This window comes from Centroberyx affinis, unplaced genomic scaffold (assembly GCF_046629955.1).
Source record: "Centroberyx affinis isolate AG114_WGS23_722 - 3 ecotype Tasmania unplaced genomic scaffold, CSIRO-AGI_Caff_v1 ptg001467l_1, whole genome shotgun sequence".
In the NCBI taxonomy this organism is placed as follows: Eukaryota; Metazoa; Chordata; class Actinopteri; order Beryciformes; family Berycidae; genus Centroberyx; species Centroberyx affinis.
Window position 1 is genome coordinate 104,416 of NW_027279936.1, and position 17,563 is coordinate 121,978.

Genomic DNA, 17,563 nt, shown 5'->3' on the forward strand with positions numbered 1-17,563 from the left:
CAGAGTTATCATACTGCTCTCATTAATGTATGTTTATTATATTGTTACTTTAATTATGTCATCACAGTAATTGTAATGACATGCCACAGCCTAAACAGACGACATCACTATCCTGTAGGATCACAATACCACAGGAATTCCCATTATGAGGCAGCTGATCCATTGTCATCACCGTATACAGTTGATTTCCAACTGTTTGCGTTGGATCCAGGATTGTTACACATATTCAACATGTGGGCAACAATGTCGGCTGTCAATAAGTGGAGAAAAAAAAGAAGAAAAATAGAAGATAGCAGGTTTCCGCAGTCTGGCGTCAGTGATAGTTGCCCTTCATTAGACCTACTGGAGAGATAGCAAGCTAATGAGAATCTACCTGAGGCACTAATCTGAGCCTGTGTGTATAGGAACAAAACTTACTTTAAACCAACATTTTCCATCAATGGCTACAAAGATTTACTGCCTTTTCCTATTCATGATGAGTCCTGTAGACTCTACTGGAGCAGGCAGACGGACTGTCATGTTGGGAACCTGGATGGGAACCTGGATGTGCGCCGCCCGGCTCTGGAGATGAGAGAATTGAGGATGTGAAATTGATTTTAGGTTACGTGATTAGTCTTATTGCAGATTCTTCCATCCTCTCTCTCTCCCTCTACTGCCCCCCCCTCACCCCCCCACACACACACCACCCCTCTCCCCTCCGCTCTCTTCCTCTCCTCTGCTCCCACTACAGTTAGGATTGATTCTGAGACGGCTGTCCTCTAATACAGTATCATTAGCAACAGCGGTTTCTCTGGTTTCTCTGCCCTCTAGTGATCAGTTATCAAGTTTGTCATATTCTCTTTGAAGACATGCTGGTGCCCTGCAGTATTAAGCTGTGCTGGATATTTGTAGTCGCAAGTAGATATGAGTACAAATACACTGAAAATGAGATGAATCGAGTTAGGAATACTCCTGCAACAAGTGTGAAAGATGTTGCCAAAAAATGCATTTATAGAATCCAATACATGCAGTTTGTGTTTTCAAAATACAAAAAATATTTGTTTGAAATATAGAGATATGTGGCATTCATGAACAAATAATATCCCACTTATCGGCTTAGGTAGAAACCAAGAAGCTACAATTACTAAACTATTGAGTGTCAAATAGTCTATGCAGTCGATGCAGGAAATTTTGTTTAATCATTCAAAAACTTGTTTTCCAACTTTTTATACTTCTTAATTCTGGTAATGCCCTATGATCTCAGGTCTTATAGGTCTAGATATCCCTTGTACAGGATGTCCTGCACCATCTGCCCTTGTATAACGGCTAGCTGAGGCCTCTGAGGCTGATCTACTTGTATGATCGTTTGATTTTGTATCTGCAAATATGTAAACACTGAGTTATGCAAGTAGATCAACATGGAGAAGTAACTCTGGTTTTGAAAATTTCCTTTTTTTTAATCGACCACCAGAAAATATTCATTTTTAAATTTTTGAAAATCTGAGAGGTATCTTGTTACATTCAAATCTGCTAAATGTAAATTACAAAATACACCCAAGTAAATACATATTTCAGAAACATGTATTAGAGATGCTGCCCATCTCTGGTCACAGGTAACATGACTTTGGATGAGCATTAGGAGTTGTATTCCAAAACACATTATATTCATTTTGGAAGAAAATCTTTGCCTTGGTTTCATTAGTGAATATATCTAAAATATATAGGACTATGTTATTGTTTTGTCAGCCAAATACTTTAGTTAACTACTATCCTCACCATGATTTGTTTTAATTTTGTTTTGATTATTTTGTTTTGCAGTAATTTTGTAAGAGTATGCATTGCTTTTTTTTCCAAATGGTGTGTATGTCATTTGCATTTACTGTGTAGACATTTAACTAACGCTCTTACACAGAGCAGCTCACAATGAGTGTAACAGTAGAATCGGCTTCCAGTCATATATATCACCAACACAACAAGGAACCAATAGCACAAACATCAGAGCCAGAGTACAAGACAGTAGATGTATCAAGACACCCATATGACCCTAGAATAATAATGTACTATAAGTGAGAATCGCTAGAAGAAGAAATAAGAGCTGAGGAGAGATGTAGAGGGGATTTTTTTAAACTTAAAGATACTTAAGGATAAAAGCATATGGGAGCAAGAAGGGGAGGAGGACAAGGAAAGAAGAGACAGAAGTTGGAACAAAAGTCTGTTAAATCTTACAGTAAAGTACAGTTAAAAAGGCTTGTGACCATGTGGCCAAATCATGGCAGCCGACATTCATTATTCCCATGTATGAATCCTTTCATGTGGGTCGGTGTTTCATTCCATTCTGTGTCCTCTGCACGTCAATCCCACTGCGGGGGGACTGTGGACCTCTCTGCTTTCTCACTGTCTAATTAAAGAGAAATGCAGTGTAGACTGCCCTCTCTTTAAATATCAGTGGATTACAAACTTGTTTTCTCTTTCTGACACAACTAATTGTACTGGCTATTGTGTAAGCCAGCACCACAAATCTATCCTGCTTCTGAGCTGCTAATATTTAATCTTATTGTGTTTTATTCACTCTGTTCACCTTTAGGGACTTTAGGGAAAGCTCAGCAACATAACACTATTGATAATAACTTGTGATATAAATCATAGAGAATGGAAGGTTAGTGATAACGTGCAGTAATGAAGAGGTGTGAGTCAACCGATCCTGTTATCTCCGGCCAGTAAACAAACTGGCCCATTCTCCAAAGTAGTAAAAGTTGCTATTTCTGCTTCTCTATAGTTGCTGTCCTGTGTCTGATGATCAATCAGCTTTCTTTACCCTGCTTCCCACTCTGTCAGGATCTGATTCATGTGCCAGCTCAGCTACCTACTGTAGTGTGTGCTGTATTGTCCAATGCCAAGGCATCCAACCCCAAGCCTCCCTCAGTACCATGGTGCCAACCCAGCCTCTATCCAAAAGAGGTCACAGTAACTAAATGAAGAGTTTAATTCCAAAATGTATATTTTGGAGATTAAAACATAATAAAGGTAAAGTTCATCTGAATTACTGAGCATTTTTTGCAAAAGTATTTTCTAACTATTTTCTCACTTGTACTATCTAAATTAGCAAAATGTGTTGTTTTTGTGCTGCCAGTCACTAGTCAATTATTTGTGAGTATGTGTCACTTTTTTTCAAATGGGGGATTGTTCATTACGGAATGCCACTCTTCAACTACATATTTGGATTGTACCAGTAAGAATTTCTGCAGGTTTAGGCCTCCTCTCCTCTCTAATGAAGCTCCACACAGCCAGTGTGAGGTGTAAGTGGCTCAAGGATACTGCAATGTTGCTCTGGACCTTGGCTTGGCTGCTGCTCTTCTTGCAGGGTAATTTTTTCATAAATCAGGCATTATTTTGAACTAAAATAGATGGATGGAATCAATCAGCCATGGTTTTACTTTTCTCTTCTTCTACATAACCGCCCCCTTCACCTCCACCCTCACACCCTTTTCTCTGTGTTTCTCTCTCCCTCGCTCTGTCTCCCCCACCCCCCTCTTAGGGCTGCAGACTGAGGAGATGCATAAATTCAGACACATTAGTATTCCAGTCAGGCTCTCCATTTCAAGGCAAGGCCTAGCACCCTTCCGCCTCTCCTCTCCTCTCCTCTCCTCTCCCCTCCTTCACTCTCCCTCTCCAGCTCTATTTTTGAATCATTTAAGTAGCACTGCATCTATAGGCCTACTTATTTCAAAACGATTCCAAATTATTTTTAGGCATTATGATTTTTAGGAATATAGCTATATTTTGCCCTTGCCCAATTATACGCAGCTGTAGTCTTTGAAATGAGATTCATCTGCTTCTGGTTTTGTGTGTGTGTGTGTGTGTGTGTGTGTGTGTGTGTGTGTGTGTGTGTGTGTGTGTGTGTGTGTGTGTGTGTGTGTGTGTGTGTGTGTGTGTGTGTGTGTGTGTGTGTGTGTGTGTGTGTGTCATTGTGTTTTGCTGTCAGGCCCAGCGGCCCAGGCGATAAATCACGCATGTCTGATTGAGGAGGGCAGAGGGCCCGGACAATAACATTTCAGTGGAACTGCTGGAGAAAGCTTCTCAGTTTTCCCTGCAGAGCCGCATCCAAGGTCCTGTTGAACCAGCGGATATTTTACAGCTGTTAGTTGACAATAAACTATGAAACTTGTTAAATAAACCCTTTGACATGACATTGACGTTGAATTGAAGTTGAAGGTTATGCTGCTAAAGCATAGTACTAAAATAGTATAAAAGGAGAATAATATTATCTTAATGATTATAGGCGTCTGATGTTGATAAACCATCATTATTAGTCATTATTATAAGTTTAAGAAGTAGGCTTGACCATGGCACAATACAAATTAAATTGAAGATATATATTTTATTATCACTTATGTTACTAGGCTATTTAAATAATAACAATAATAATAGCAATAATAATAACAATAATAATAATAGCAATAATAAGAATAATAAGAATAATTCTTCGGAAATAAACCCAAAATATGCTTAATTTAGGCCTACTACTAACGTATCAAATTCATGCCAAAAGCTAAATTCTGTTTTGGACAGTGGACAGTTGTAGCAAGAAGTTGTTTATTACAACATACATAGTTTATTTCAAAACATAATACAAGCTTTATACTGAAAATAAATAATTGCTTGAGCTGTCATCGAAATTTGGAATAAAAGCGCCGAAACAGTCAAATCTTACTGAAAATATTGTTTTTACATTGCTAATTAAGTGCATGAATAACTAAGAGCATTTGTTTAAATTAATGACTTCAAAAGGGTAATATACAAAACTGTACAATATTCGAAAAAATACTTAAGAAATAAACCAATAACAGGAGTATTTAAGATTATAAAATTTTTGATACTGAACGTACAATAAAATTATAGGCAGGTGTATAGCGTCGTCATCCCCTCTTTATATTCACGGCTCTGTTTCAGAGTCCACACAGTTTATATGGTCGAAGATGATTGAAATCAAATAAATGAATTTATAAATAGGCGAAACTGTAACTGTGTGTTGCTTCATAAGCTACAGGACATAGGGGGAGGAATTTGATTTTAAAAAATCCTCTAAGTGCTATATTGTTGGATAGCAGTACCTCTAAAACTGGAATGAGGGCCTATTTATATGCAAAAATAATTACAGATTTGCTACAGATACATGTTACAAAATAATGGATGTAAATACGCTGAAAACGAAAGCATTGCAAGCCCGAGGGATGCATGAGGTGGACTGTAAAATGGCCTCTGTGTTGTTATCCAAACACTGGCGCATCAAATCAATTAAAAAGTGATAGAGCCTCTATTATTATTTGTGTCTCACTCACTGATCATACAACAGAAGCATAAGATACTTGTTTGAAGCTATACTGACAAGTAACTTGACCGTGAAAAGCCAAAACACTGGCGAAACAAAACAAAACATCAGTCCCAATTGTATTCCTATCATTATTATTGAGCTGATGCAAAATGGTGACATAAACCAAAGGCGCTGGCAGGTTATTAGGCACATTTTGTATTTATATCCTTGATGTAGAAAATAATTTGGAAGTTGACGGGCTCCAAAAGTGATTTGAAATATGACGTTTGATATGCCGCTAGAATAATGCCCTCATGACAAATATAAAATGACGAAGGCTGAACAGGTATCTCTGTTATTGTTATTGTCGTGTTTCAGTGCTGGAGTCATCAGGAGTCTGTACGGGACAGGCACGGGGGGAAGTTGCCACCGCGCGCCCCTGCGCTCTAGAGTCTCGCCGGGGATTCCTCCCGGTGCCTCGGTCAGAGATCATGGCACGAGGAGGCGTCTCCTGCGCTCCCGCTGTGAGAGTACGGTCCCTCGTGTGGCGGCGGCTCTCCCGGCGGTGTCATGCGCTTCTCCTTCTGCCTCCGGTTACAGAACCAGACGCGCACCACCTCCTTCTCCAGCTGGAGCGAGTCCGCCAGCGAGGTGATCTCCTGCGCGGAGGGTTTTGGACACTTGAGGAAGTGCGTTTCCAGAACCCCCTTCACGCTGACCTCGATGGACGTCCTCTTCTTTCTCTTCCTCCCCTGAGCTGCTATCTTGTCTATACTGCTAGGGCTGCCTGTTGACGAGTCTGCCTCCTCCAGCCACTTGTTCAGCAGCGGCTTTAGTTTGCACATGTTTTTAAAGCTCAGCTGCAGCGCTTCGAACCTGCAGATGGTGGTTTGGGAAAAGACATTACCGTACAACGTGCCCAGCGCCAAACCCACGTCCGCCTGCGTAAAGCCCAGCTTGATTCTCCGCTGTTTGAACTGCTTAGCAAAGTGCTCCAGCTCGTCCGAAGTCGGCGTCTCCTCGTCGGAGTGGTCGTGGCAGTGGTGACCACCGAGGTCGCTGTGCTCGGGGCTGAGTGTGTCCCTGAGGCCGGGGTGCATGCCTTGGCCCTGGGGGTTGGGTGGAGGTGTGAGCCCGCCGTGGTCCAGCATGCCGTTGACAGTGAAGCCCGTCTGGGAGTAGATGTTGATCTGCTGCCCGCTGGTGATGGAGGAGTTATGGGACACCGGAGTCCCCCAGGCTCCCGGGTGGTTGGCATGGTTGTTGTGATGGGGCGAGTGATGCGCTACGTGCGGGGAGCGGTGATGGATGATACCGAGCTGCAGGTCCTCTCGGCCCGGTTTGACGTCCTGCTGCTCCATGGAGGCCGACCAGGGGCTGCCCTCCGACAGGCTGCTCGCCCACTGGTGCCCGAGGGGGTGGCCGTTGCTCTGGACGCTCTGCAGGTAGTCACTCTGGAGGAGTTTCTGGTGGCCTCTGAAGGGGCTAGCAGGCTGCATGGCCTGGCTGTCCGGGTGGATCATGGGACTGGAGCTGAGCAGGGTGTAGGGGCTGGAGGCAGCTGTGGCCATGCTGGCTGCTGAACCCCACTAGTGCTACTGAAGGGAGAGAGCAGCTCAGCCTCTGACATCTCCCTCTCTCTGGAGCCTCGGCAGCAGCCAGTCAATGACTGACAGACTCCACGACCACTCACAGACAGACTGTAACGCAATATCTGTGCGCCTCAACCAATGACGGCGCAGGTACCCGAACCTCCGCCTCTGGAAGCGGAGTCTCTGGACAGGAAAGGGTTACAGCCTGTCGAACCGGAAGTGAGTCGGAGTGCTGGTCCAGTGGGTCTGGCTGTGGAACGATGTGCGCGTGGAGCGCAGTTCCTGTTTATTAATTAAAGTTTCCAACTTATTTACGCACGAGCTTATTACTGCTCCTGTCACCCTTGAGCGCGCGCGCAGGAGGAGATTAAAGCGCAATGGCATTTCTCAGACGTGCCAGCACTTAATTTAGAGGGATACAATCAAACCAAGACCAATTCTCACTGCTAATTATTAACTTTTAGGGTTTATTTCCTAAGGTGTTTATAGGATCAGAGGGATGAAACGTCTCAAGATAGAGACCCAAGAGTGTTTTACGCACAGGCCATTCAATACCCATAGTGTGTCTTAGCCATGATAAAACAGCAGATGGCTTGGTAAGACAGAAATTAACGTATGCCCTAAGCCTGTTTATAATTAGTCATTCAAATAAACTTTCCGTAAGAGATTTAAAATTTAACACGAAGTTATTTCTCAGTTATAACTCATGCTTTTTGCTGCTACTCAGCGAGAGAAACTTGTATTTATTGAACATATTTGTCTGCAAAAACTTCCTAATTTTTCATTTTCCAAAACAGAATTCATTGTGTCCTTTAGCACTGCGCAAACCGAAGCGCTGGTCTTTAAGAATCTCGACAGGTCCTCACAGAGTTGAAAAACATCTATCTGCATATTTGAGAGGTAACTTAGCTGCGTAATTATATTTGCCATTAGAAGACTGCGTCCCAGTCTCCTTATTGGTTTGAAATTCCATTATATATATTGCTCAAGCTCCCAGGTTAAGCTTGATTTAAATTTGCATACATTTTCATACATTTAGCAGAAATAAAAGAAGGCTGCAGCCACCAGAAAGTCATTAAAGAGCGCAGAGCTGAGGAGCTGCTGGAGAAGACCGAGCAGGCCGGAGCAGGTGAGCTGACCGCGGGCTGGATGGGTGGACAGGGCCGGTGGGGTTGGACCGGCCCCGGTAACCGGAGGAATGACAGACAGCGGCACTGAGGGAAGGGTGATGATAGGACTGACTCGACAATCACCGCTCTAAATCCTCGTGTTGCGCTTTGTGCAGTAGCCGAGGCCTATAGCTTGCTGGGAAATAACTAATCAGAATTTGATGTTTGTTATTTTGTTGCTATTCTAATTCCGGTGGGGTCTTGGTTTGTAAATTCTTTATGTAGCCTACTCCTCTTTAAAAAGTCGCTGAAAGTCTTCACTAAATATTACATGTGAATACTATGGCAATATTATGATAGTGGCCTAATTTGCTGAATTGGGTTGTCGCTTATAAGAAGTCGTTTCGTTATGGGGTGGAATTGTATATACAAGAGCAATATAGGTCATAGAAATGTAGGATATTTGTAATATAATGGCAATGGCATTTGAATGCAAGTCCCTTTGTACCCCTGTATTTTCATACTTGTCACATTGAATGACACGCCAAAGCAAATTGATTTGGAGGAATGAATTTTCCATTTCAAAAAATTTAACCGACAACTAAATTGATTATAGGCCTGAGCCTATATAGCCGATATTTACAAAATCGAGGTTTTAAAATATAGCCCGGGTCTACGGGTTTAAGGGAATGGATTTTTAAATCGCTGAAAAATATAGATACTAATTATTTGTCCTGTGAAAAAAATAAAGTCTACATTTTAGGAGCATAAAGCAGTCAGGAGAGGGACTGGAGAGGGGGTTGTGTATGGCTCTCGATAGTCTAAGTTTCTAAGTGTAACAGATGCTTCTCTAGAAACGCTCCTTGTGCTGATTCCTTTTATTCACATCAACATTTTTCTGCCGTCGAGCGCGTTTCCATAGCGAGGCGAATAAAAGGCAAATCCCCGCTCCGCGCCTCCAATAAAGAGTCCATTCACAGATAACCCGAGCCAGCCCATGCTACACTTACACCATGCAGCACTGCTCTCTCCTACCAAGGTGGACACAAACTAGTGCAAAACAACAAAAACAAAGGCTATATATTGCATTTTATTCTTTATAGCATGACCTATTTATTTAGCGTTTTTGAGCGAATCTTTTGGCTAACATTTTTCCATAGCTCTATATTGGACAAGTGCATCTGACTCAGGCTATTTGTTGTATGCACTGATGTGGTAGGCTAAATAACAAAAATTTAAATTAAAATAAAAAATAGTAAACTATGACCTCTAGCTGGTGATCATTATAAGACAAACAAACACATAGATAAAGAAAAGTAAATTATATTTTCAAGAAAGCATTTATTGATGTCTTCTTCCCTTGAAAGACCCTTTCTTTAGGCTATTATTTACTATGATGCACATTATGAATTTACATCATAAAGGTTTACGTCAGTCAGAAACGGTGGGTAGCCCTAAACTCTACTCTGCAAATACAAACGAGGGTTAAATTGAGTTTAGGTGAGTTTACCCTCCACTACATCCCTGACTGTAGGTCTGTAACACTACTGGCGTTGGCATTTGCAAAATGAGAAATATTCGGGCTGATCCAGGTTGGAAAATATTGAATTTAGTTGGTTTGCCTTTAACCAGGTTATTTAATGATAGAAAAGACCCTAACGGCAAATAATATTCCTGTGGACTTATGGTGTATCTGTGGTAGGCTATTGAATATTAACTTTATAATGAGCTTTTTGTAGTTTATGGTATTTTTGTATCTCCTATGGCACCACTATAATATTCCTATATATTAATCCTATAGCGACTTAGTTTTGTATAGTGGTATTTGTATATTATCCTATAATTTATTAAATGGTTACTAGAGTTCTTTTTCGTTATGAGAGTCTAAATACGGAGCTGACACGGGTTATGAATTGGGTGTTTGTGTTGTTTCATAGTTTAATTAGACTTGGGTCCTGTATGCCTAAATGCTCTGCTCTCCAGCTCCGTGCAGCAGGCTGCAGCCTATAGACAAATCAATGGGTCAGTCTGCTATTGAGACAGCCTCGGGCCCCAGGGCGGGACCTGTCACTTGGTGTCATGACCTCTCCAAACTTTTCACAGCCCAAACCTCTGGCTCAGCTTTGGCTTCAAGTTGAAGATTTTACTATTGAAGCAGTTAAGATTAATTTTGAATCTATAACTTAGACTAGCCTACGTGTAAATTATTTTGGACTTAATCTATAACTTTTGACTTTTTTTTTTTTTAAGACAGTGCATGTAACCTCTTGTGGACATATTTTGAACCCAGTTTTCCAAAAAGTTTAGGTCTATGTACGTTAGTTCTTTTGATTAATCTACAGTTCAGCTGTTTTGTTGTGGTTGTTTGTTTGTTTGTTTTTTGCATTTGTAGCATTTTATGCCCTGTTTACAAGTTCATGTCTCATGTAGCATATTAGCCTACTTTTGCTGAAATTTTGATAAAGCATTGCAATATTTCTTTTGAGGTCCACATGGAAAAAAAACCGCATCCAAAGCCTTCATGTCAGCTTTAGGTTTAAACTTAGTTGTTCTCTCATCCTTGACATCCGCGACACACACCTCATAGGCTCCCAGACAGTAAAATCGATATTCCCATTTGTCCGTGACGTCGCTAATAAAGGACAGTGACACAGTGTTTAAACAAGACAGGCTGCAGAAAATAAACCCCAAATGATCTAACATCATTTTGGTGACACGCCGTTTGTTTTCATGATAAAGTGACAATGCAAACCAAAACGTCTGTTTTTGCTGGTCCGATGAAAAAGTGTCCTGCTGTCAGTCACCCTTTGCTCTCTATGTCTCTGTGTATGTGTGTGTATAGCCTATATAGCTTATGTGCGCGTCTCTCTGTGTGTGTGTGTGTGTGTGTGTCTCTCTCTGTGTGTGTCTCTGTGTGTGTATGTAACTCTATATAACTCTAGATGCCCAGCAAGGGTTGATGGGGGAAATACACTGGACACACCACTGAGTGAATGTATATGGAGCTAAGCTCATCCCAAGAGAGCACACAAGTGTAAATGTACATTCATAATGCATGAGCCCCGGTGCGTTTGTTTGGTCTGCAGTGCGACGCCCTGGTTGGAGGGGTTATGGGTTATGAGTGTGTGTGTGTGTGTGTGTGTGTGTGTGTGTGTGTGTGTGTGTGTGTGTGTGTGTATGTGTATGTGGTCCTATATGTAAAAGGGATTTCAGACACCTTCACACACTTGGGTGCGTGTAGTCCTTCACCAAGCTTTTTGCCTTTCAACAAGTTTACAATGAACTCCCCTGATTTTTGGCCACTTTTTTTTTCTTTCTTTTAATCCTTAAGCTACATGGTGGAAATAAAATCACAGTGTTTAAATATATTGCCTCAAATTGGCCTATTTCTGTTTAGCATTGGAGTATTTTTCTTTGACAGTGCAGTTATTTTAGAGCTCAAGTTTGACTGAAATTGCAGGTTTCCTTAACATGGAATTCAGCGCAAGAAGAGTTCATTTATGACATTTATGACATGTAAATTTAGTCCAATTTGCATGCGATAAATTGATCATCAGAGCAGACAGGACGTTAGAACAATTTCAGGAGCCATTTAGACCTTTGAAACTCCTTTGCTGTGATAAAATTCGACTTTTAACACGGCATCCAATTTTAATTGTTTCACTTGTTTGGCATCAGCTGAGCGGGAAAGCCATAAGCGTCATAGGAGATAATAAACTATTAATTATGACGCTTCTCTTGCTCCCGATGACCACATAATGAGTTTTAAGGGGAAAATATAAACGATACACCCGGCATTAGTGGCTATCTCACCGGGTTTATTCGAGTCTATGTGATTTACCATTAAAGTTTAGCTCAAATCATCTGGAATATAGCCTACCGTATGTTTCATTTTTAGCCCCTCGGTGTTCTTGAAATGTCATTAACATGATGGCGTTTTGAATATGACACTGGACTGTGATAATGAAGCGTTGTATTCTTTGTTTAAGAATAATGTAAAGGTTAAAAAATACAGAGCGGTAACTCCAGTGCGCTTTGATTAAGCTCATATTAACAACACCGTGTAATGAACAGACCACGAACAGCCAAATATCATATTGGTCACATAGGAAAATGAAAATAATTGGCAATGGGAAACCATTTACATCGTATATTAATATTGATGAATTGCATTGCCACTTTATTGAGCTTTATGACAATATTCTGTCAGGCTGCAGCTTACTGTTGCACGGTAAAGATGAACTTTAAACGCCCTGCAGTTTATATCGGGTGGATTAGGACATTTTGCCTGAGTCGATGGCGAGGAGTTCATAAAAATATAGTTCCTTTAAAATTCAAGTAATTTTATTTTCTGGAACGACTTTATGCGCCAAATACGATGGATGGGTTCAATAAAATTGGTTAGGCCAAAATCTAAGCATTCAATGCATTTCAGCGGGTGATTATTAGTATCCCAACTATGAAGTAAATTTCAGCGTAAAATTGTTTTGGTTTCTAGTTAATGTGAAAATGAATTCAATCAAAACAACACGCTGGCCTGAGGTCAGATATTCTTTCAGCTTCTTCCTGAAAAACATCCCCCTTCGCGCTTGGAGGATACACACTTTGCAAAAGTGATTGGCCAATATTATTTTTTTATTATCTGCACGAATTTGAAATATGTGAACAAAATTGAAACTGTTTGTCCCTCTTGCCTTCCCTCAAACAAAGAGATTGTTTGGCGGAGAGATTATTCACCACTTCTCTGTCTGTCTCTCTGTCTCTCTCTCTCTCTCTCTCTCTCTCTCTCTCTCTCTCTCTCTGTGTGTGTGTTACAGGTGCTGTTTGTGGAGAGGCTAGTATATTGTCACTGGGTCAGTGAAGGAGCCACGGTTGGTAAAATCTACATAACATTACCATCTGTTAAACTTCAAACTCGCTCTTCAAACACAACATGGCACACACACACCACACACACACACACACACACACATAGACAGAGAGAGAGAGAGAGAGTATCCAAAGCAGAGAGTGGTGAGGAGGAGTAGAGAGTCTATAGAAATGTAATGTATCCTGCTCTTCAGCCCCTCTCCAGCTCCTCTTCCACATCCTCCCGGTCTTCACTGCACTGAGAGAAGAGAAGAGCCTCGATCGGCCAGTGGAGCTCAGGGTCGAGGCCTCGATCCAGCGGCACCGGCCGGGAAGCAAAAAGAAGAGAAACTTATTACGAGAAGTTTAGTTGAAGAAAAAAAAAACTCTTCCAGCTCTCTCCTCTCTGTTCTGCTAAATGTAGCTCTTCATCTCTCTCTCTCTCTCTCTCTCTCTCTCTATCTCTCTCTGTCTCTCACTCTCTCTCCCTCTGTCTGCCCCCCTCCCTCCTCTCTCCCTCTTTTTTTTGAGTTCTAGCTCAAAAATCAAATGTGGTCGATGTAATGAACGGCCCAGGTGAATTTCATGTAGGCTATCAGCAACTTCTCTGCCACAGCTAAATAACCAACCAACATACTTTCCCCTGTGGCCCGCAAACCCACCCACACACACACACACACACACTCACACACACTCTCTCTCTCTCTCTCACACACACACACAGGTCCCTCTGAAGGAGCAGGCGGAGCCGGCAGTTGCACATCTGCATTTCAAACACAGACTCTCTGGGATTCATTATTAATTAGCCTGCTGAGCCCTGGAGGACTGGTGATGCTGCCGTCACACACACACACACACACACACACACACACACACACACACATGCACACACACATGCACCTCGTGACCCCTTTACCCCCTCTGCTCTATAGTTGGAGAGTCCTCACCAGAATACTGAGCCGTACAGGAGCGACACTTTCTTTCCTCCAATCACATCACTTCCCTTGATTTCCAGCTTAATGTATGGTAAAGTAAGATGAATTACCAGAGTAGATGGTTTTATTAGGCTGTGCTCACTGTACCTCCATTTGGAATACACACACACACACACACACACACACACACACACACACACATTTGGAGTACCGCGTTCAATTGACTTATTGTGGCCGCACACACACACACCCTAGTACTAAGCGATAAAACTCAGTCTATGTGAGAACATAAGAGAAACCTGGTGTGTTTAAGAAGACCTGTACTGACTGTGAATTACTACTTACCATCGTATCAATAAATATTACAAAACCCTTTACTGCGCTTGTTTGTTTGTTTGCTTTATTCTTTGCATGAGCTATTTATGGGAAATTAGATTATTGTGTTTTGCTTAAGAATTGCCCCTAATTTGTGTGTGTGTGTGTGTGTTTCTGCCTCTGTGAGCGTGTGTGTGTGTGTGTGTGTGTGCGTGCCCAGGCTCCCCCTCTGTGCATTAACCTCCACCAGCAGTAGAGGCAGATCAGAAAGACACACAGCGATTATGCATGTGGAATGTCTCCAGGGTCCAGAAAGAGACATCAAACACACTGCAGCTAGAACACTCTGTCCACAACACACTTCCCACCGCTACGCAAAGTTGGGCCTGCACAGTTTACCAAAATAAACACGATAGGATGCACTTATACGATATCGGCCTGTTGTGCCTCTCTCTCTCTCTGCGGTTGCATTAGCAGGCAGGGAGCTGCGCTAGGAGCAGATATCATTCAGAAGCATCAGATCGTACATGATTTTCTGACATGGTTGTGACAGACTGATGTGTTGATTGAAAACACTGTTTTCCTCAGTCTGAATGGATAATGTGATGTTCTCACAGGAAACTTGCTACTTGAACTGCTTTGTTTGTCCCTGTAGAAGGAGCAAGGTGTTCACTGCTCTGAGGACAGTGTTATAGTTTTAACTGGTGGTTAATAATAGGCAAGGATGGAAGTAACTAATTACATTTACTCACATTACTGTATTGTGTATTTGTACTTTTTTGAGTAATTTTACTTCTACTTAAGTACGTTTTTACTGCAGTATTGCACTGTGCTACATTTTAAATCACATCCATTTCAGAGTACAACTTTTGTTGTAAATTGACCAATTGTGGAGCCATTTACAGTGAACAGTCAGTCAGCAAAGAAGAGCAGAGTAATCTGGCTTTACTTTGTGCACTTTATTTTTCAATTTGGAATTTTTCCAGTTAAAAGAATCTAGTTTGAACTCTGTCCTCTTGTCTTTTTACAATTGCATGTAAAAGATCACATGTAACAACATTCTCTTTTCTGAAAAAGTAACTCAGTAACTTTTACTTTGAGTATTTTATGTGGATTTTTACACCGGTACTTTCACTTCTATTTAAGTAAATTATCAGAAAAGTAACAGTACTTCTATTTGAGGACATTATGGTACTCTTTCCACCACTGACAGTAGGATGGGCAGGGATGATAACCTGTTCCCAGGCCAGCCTCTACCTGCAACATGTGGCTCCAACCATCCCATAATGGCTCAGATTATGTTACCATGGCCACCGGGGCTAGGTGGGCACTCTGTGATCTCCCACCACACATCAACACTTCACGCTCACACCGGCCCGATTGGCTCGCTTAAGGCGATGACCTGGGCTCTGATAGGGCAAGAGGCTCTGGCAGTAATTTGGACATAATTGCATAATTGAGCAGGACATGAAAGACCATCATCACCTTCCGCCTCTGAAGTCTTCTATTTAAGCCTCACAGTGGCTATAGCTGCTGCTCAGCTGTCACCTTATATCTCTATTCAAACAGATGTACAGGTGGAAATGCTGGGCCTGGCTGCGTGAGAGCAAAACACACACACACACACACAGAGACTCCACGATCCCTGTGAGGATCAGTACCTCTTGAACCAATTGGATCTGATTCAGAGCCGGTGGGTAGCTCGACAGACCTCCGCAGAGCACACACACTTCCTGATTTGGAGAGAATGCTGGGTACTGTTGCGGTGCGATTTGCAGGGGAAGAGACCACTTCTCAACAACACAGCACAGCCTTTGTTAGATGTGTAATGAAGAATCTGGGGCAATCGAAGGATCTGCGCAAATGTTGTTACAAGTTTTCGCTCGAAAGGGAATTCTCATTCCCCTTTCAGAGCATTCCCTCGGCCCACTCTTTCATTCAAAGGAATGTACATATGATTTTTGGTTTCATACCAATTCCACCTGGAGTCTCAAAGGGAAGAATAACAAATATGGGAAACATTTAATCCAGAATAATATGTTTATCCAGAGACCTGTGGACTTGGGAGGAATGGACCCCCTCTGATGTGGTCTGCTGCCAGTGTGTGTGTGTGTGTGTCTGTGTGTGTGTGTGTGTGTGTGTGTGTGTGTGTGTGTGTGTGTGTGTGTCTGTGTGTTTATGTATGTATGTGTGTGTGGGTCGGTGTGTGTTTGGGTTGGACGTGTGAGAGGGGTGAGAGACCCTCCACCCCCTGGGGCCAGGAACTCTGGGTGAGGAGGAAGAGAGGTCTAACACGATCTCAAGTTTCTTGTGTGTGTGTGTGTGTGTGTGTGTTTGTGTGTGTGTGTGTGTGTGTGTGTGCTTGCCGCAGATACAGGATGTGACAAAAGCGAGGCAGCAAATATTTTTCAAGCAGTCACACAGATTTGCTGTAAAACTAGTATCTCACTCGGTGTTCCTGCTTACAGAGGAATTTGCTCGTTTTTTATTGTTTTTATTTTCACATGAAACTAAATGTGAATCTATCTTCATTACATGTCTCTGTGCTGCTGCTAATGGTGCTGAGTTGTAGAGAGAACATCCCCAGTGTGTGCTCTTTAAGTGTCTATAGGAGCAGCGTCCTGTCCGGTGATTAAAAAAATTCACTCTGTAACATCACACACACACAAAAGTAATACTACTTTTTCTGCTACCACTAGTTTAGTACGTCAAAAGTGCTAAATATCTCTCTCTCTCTCCCCCTCTCTCTCTCTCTGACTCCCTCTCTCTCTCTCTCTCTCTCTGAAAGAAGGTCTTATTGTGGCGATGTCAGCTGTCTCAAGGGCATCCAGAACAAAGAAGCTTTTCACCCCTCTGCGTATCCTCTCCTCTCCCATCCTTTCGCTCTCTCTCACCTCTCACACTCATTTCTCTCAATCTCTCTCTCTGTTCATTCTGCCTCCTATATCATGCAAACCCCTCGTTCGCGCCTTTTTTTTTTTCTTCATCTCTCGTTCTCGCTTTGGCTTGTGGGGGTGGCGGGGGAGGTAGTAGTGTAGTTACTGGTGAGCACACTTGCAGGAGCAGGTGAAATAACTGAAATGAAATGAAAGAATGCTAAATCATTGATACACTTACAATGTTAAAAATTAATCCCTCGGTAGGTTTCCTAGATTTGCCGAAAGTGTGATATGCCAACGTCTTACTGATGGCCCTTGCTACAGCACTTGGGGTTACTCTGCTTCTTGGTGTGTGTGTGTGTGTGTGTGTTTGTGTGTGTGTGTGTGTGTGTGTGTGTGTTCGTGCTTGGATGTATATATCTGTGCCTGGCAGAGTAAGGAGGCAGGAGGAGAGGGACGTATGAAGGCAGCAGCAGCTGGTGGAGATACACAGTGTAGAGAGAGTAGAGAGAGAGAGAGAGAGAGAGAGAGAGAGAGAGAGAGAGAGAGAGAGAGAGAGAGATCAGGACTACAGAGGATGCCTCCTTGGCCGACT

The 17,563-nt window shown here is 42.3% G+C and overlaps 1 protein-coding gene across 1 annotated transcript; it reads right to left on the bottom strand.

Moving 5' to 3' along the window:
- Window positions 1–5,772: 5,772 nt before the first annotated feature.
- LOC139650234 (POU domain, class 3, transcription factor 4-like) lies at window positions 5,773–6,861 on the bottom strand. The gene has a single exon (XM_071526837.1). The coding sequence runs from the start codon at window positions 6,859–6,861 to the stop codon at window positions 5,773–5,775; it is 1,089 nt and encodes a 362-aa protein (XP_071382938.1).
- Window positions 6,862–17,563: the final 10,702 nt, after the last annotated feature.

What these genes read in the sequence shown, in the direction of transcription:
- LOC139650234 (XM_071526837.1), bottom strand. Translation starts at nt 6,861, where the DNA reads ATGGCCACAGCTGCCTCCAGCCCCTACACCCTGCTCAGCTCCAGTCCC.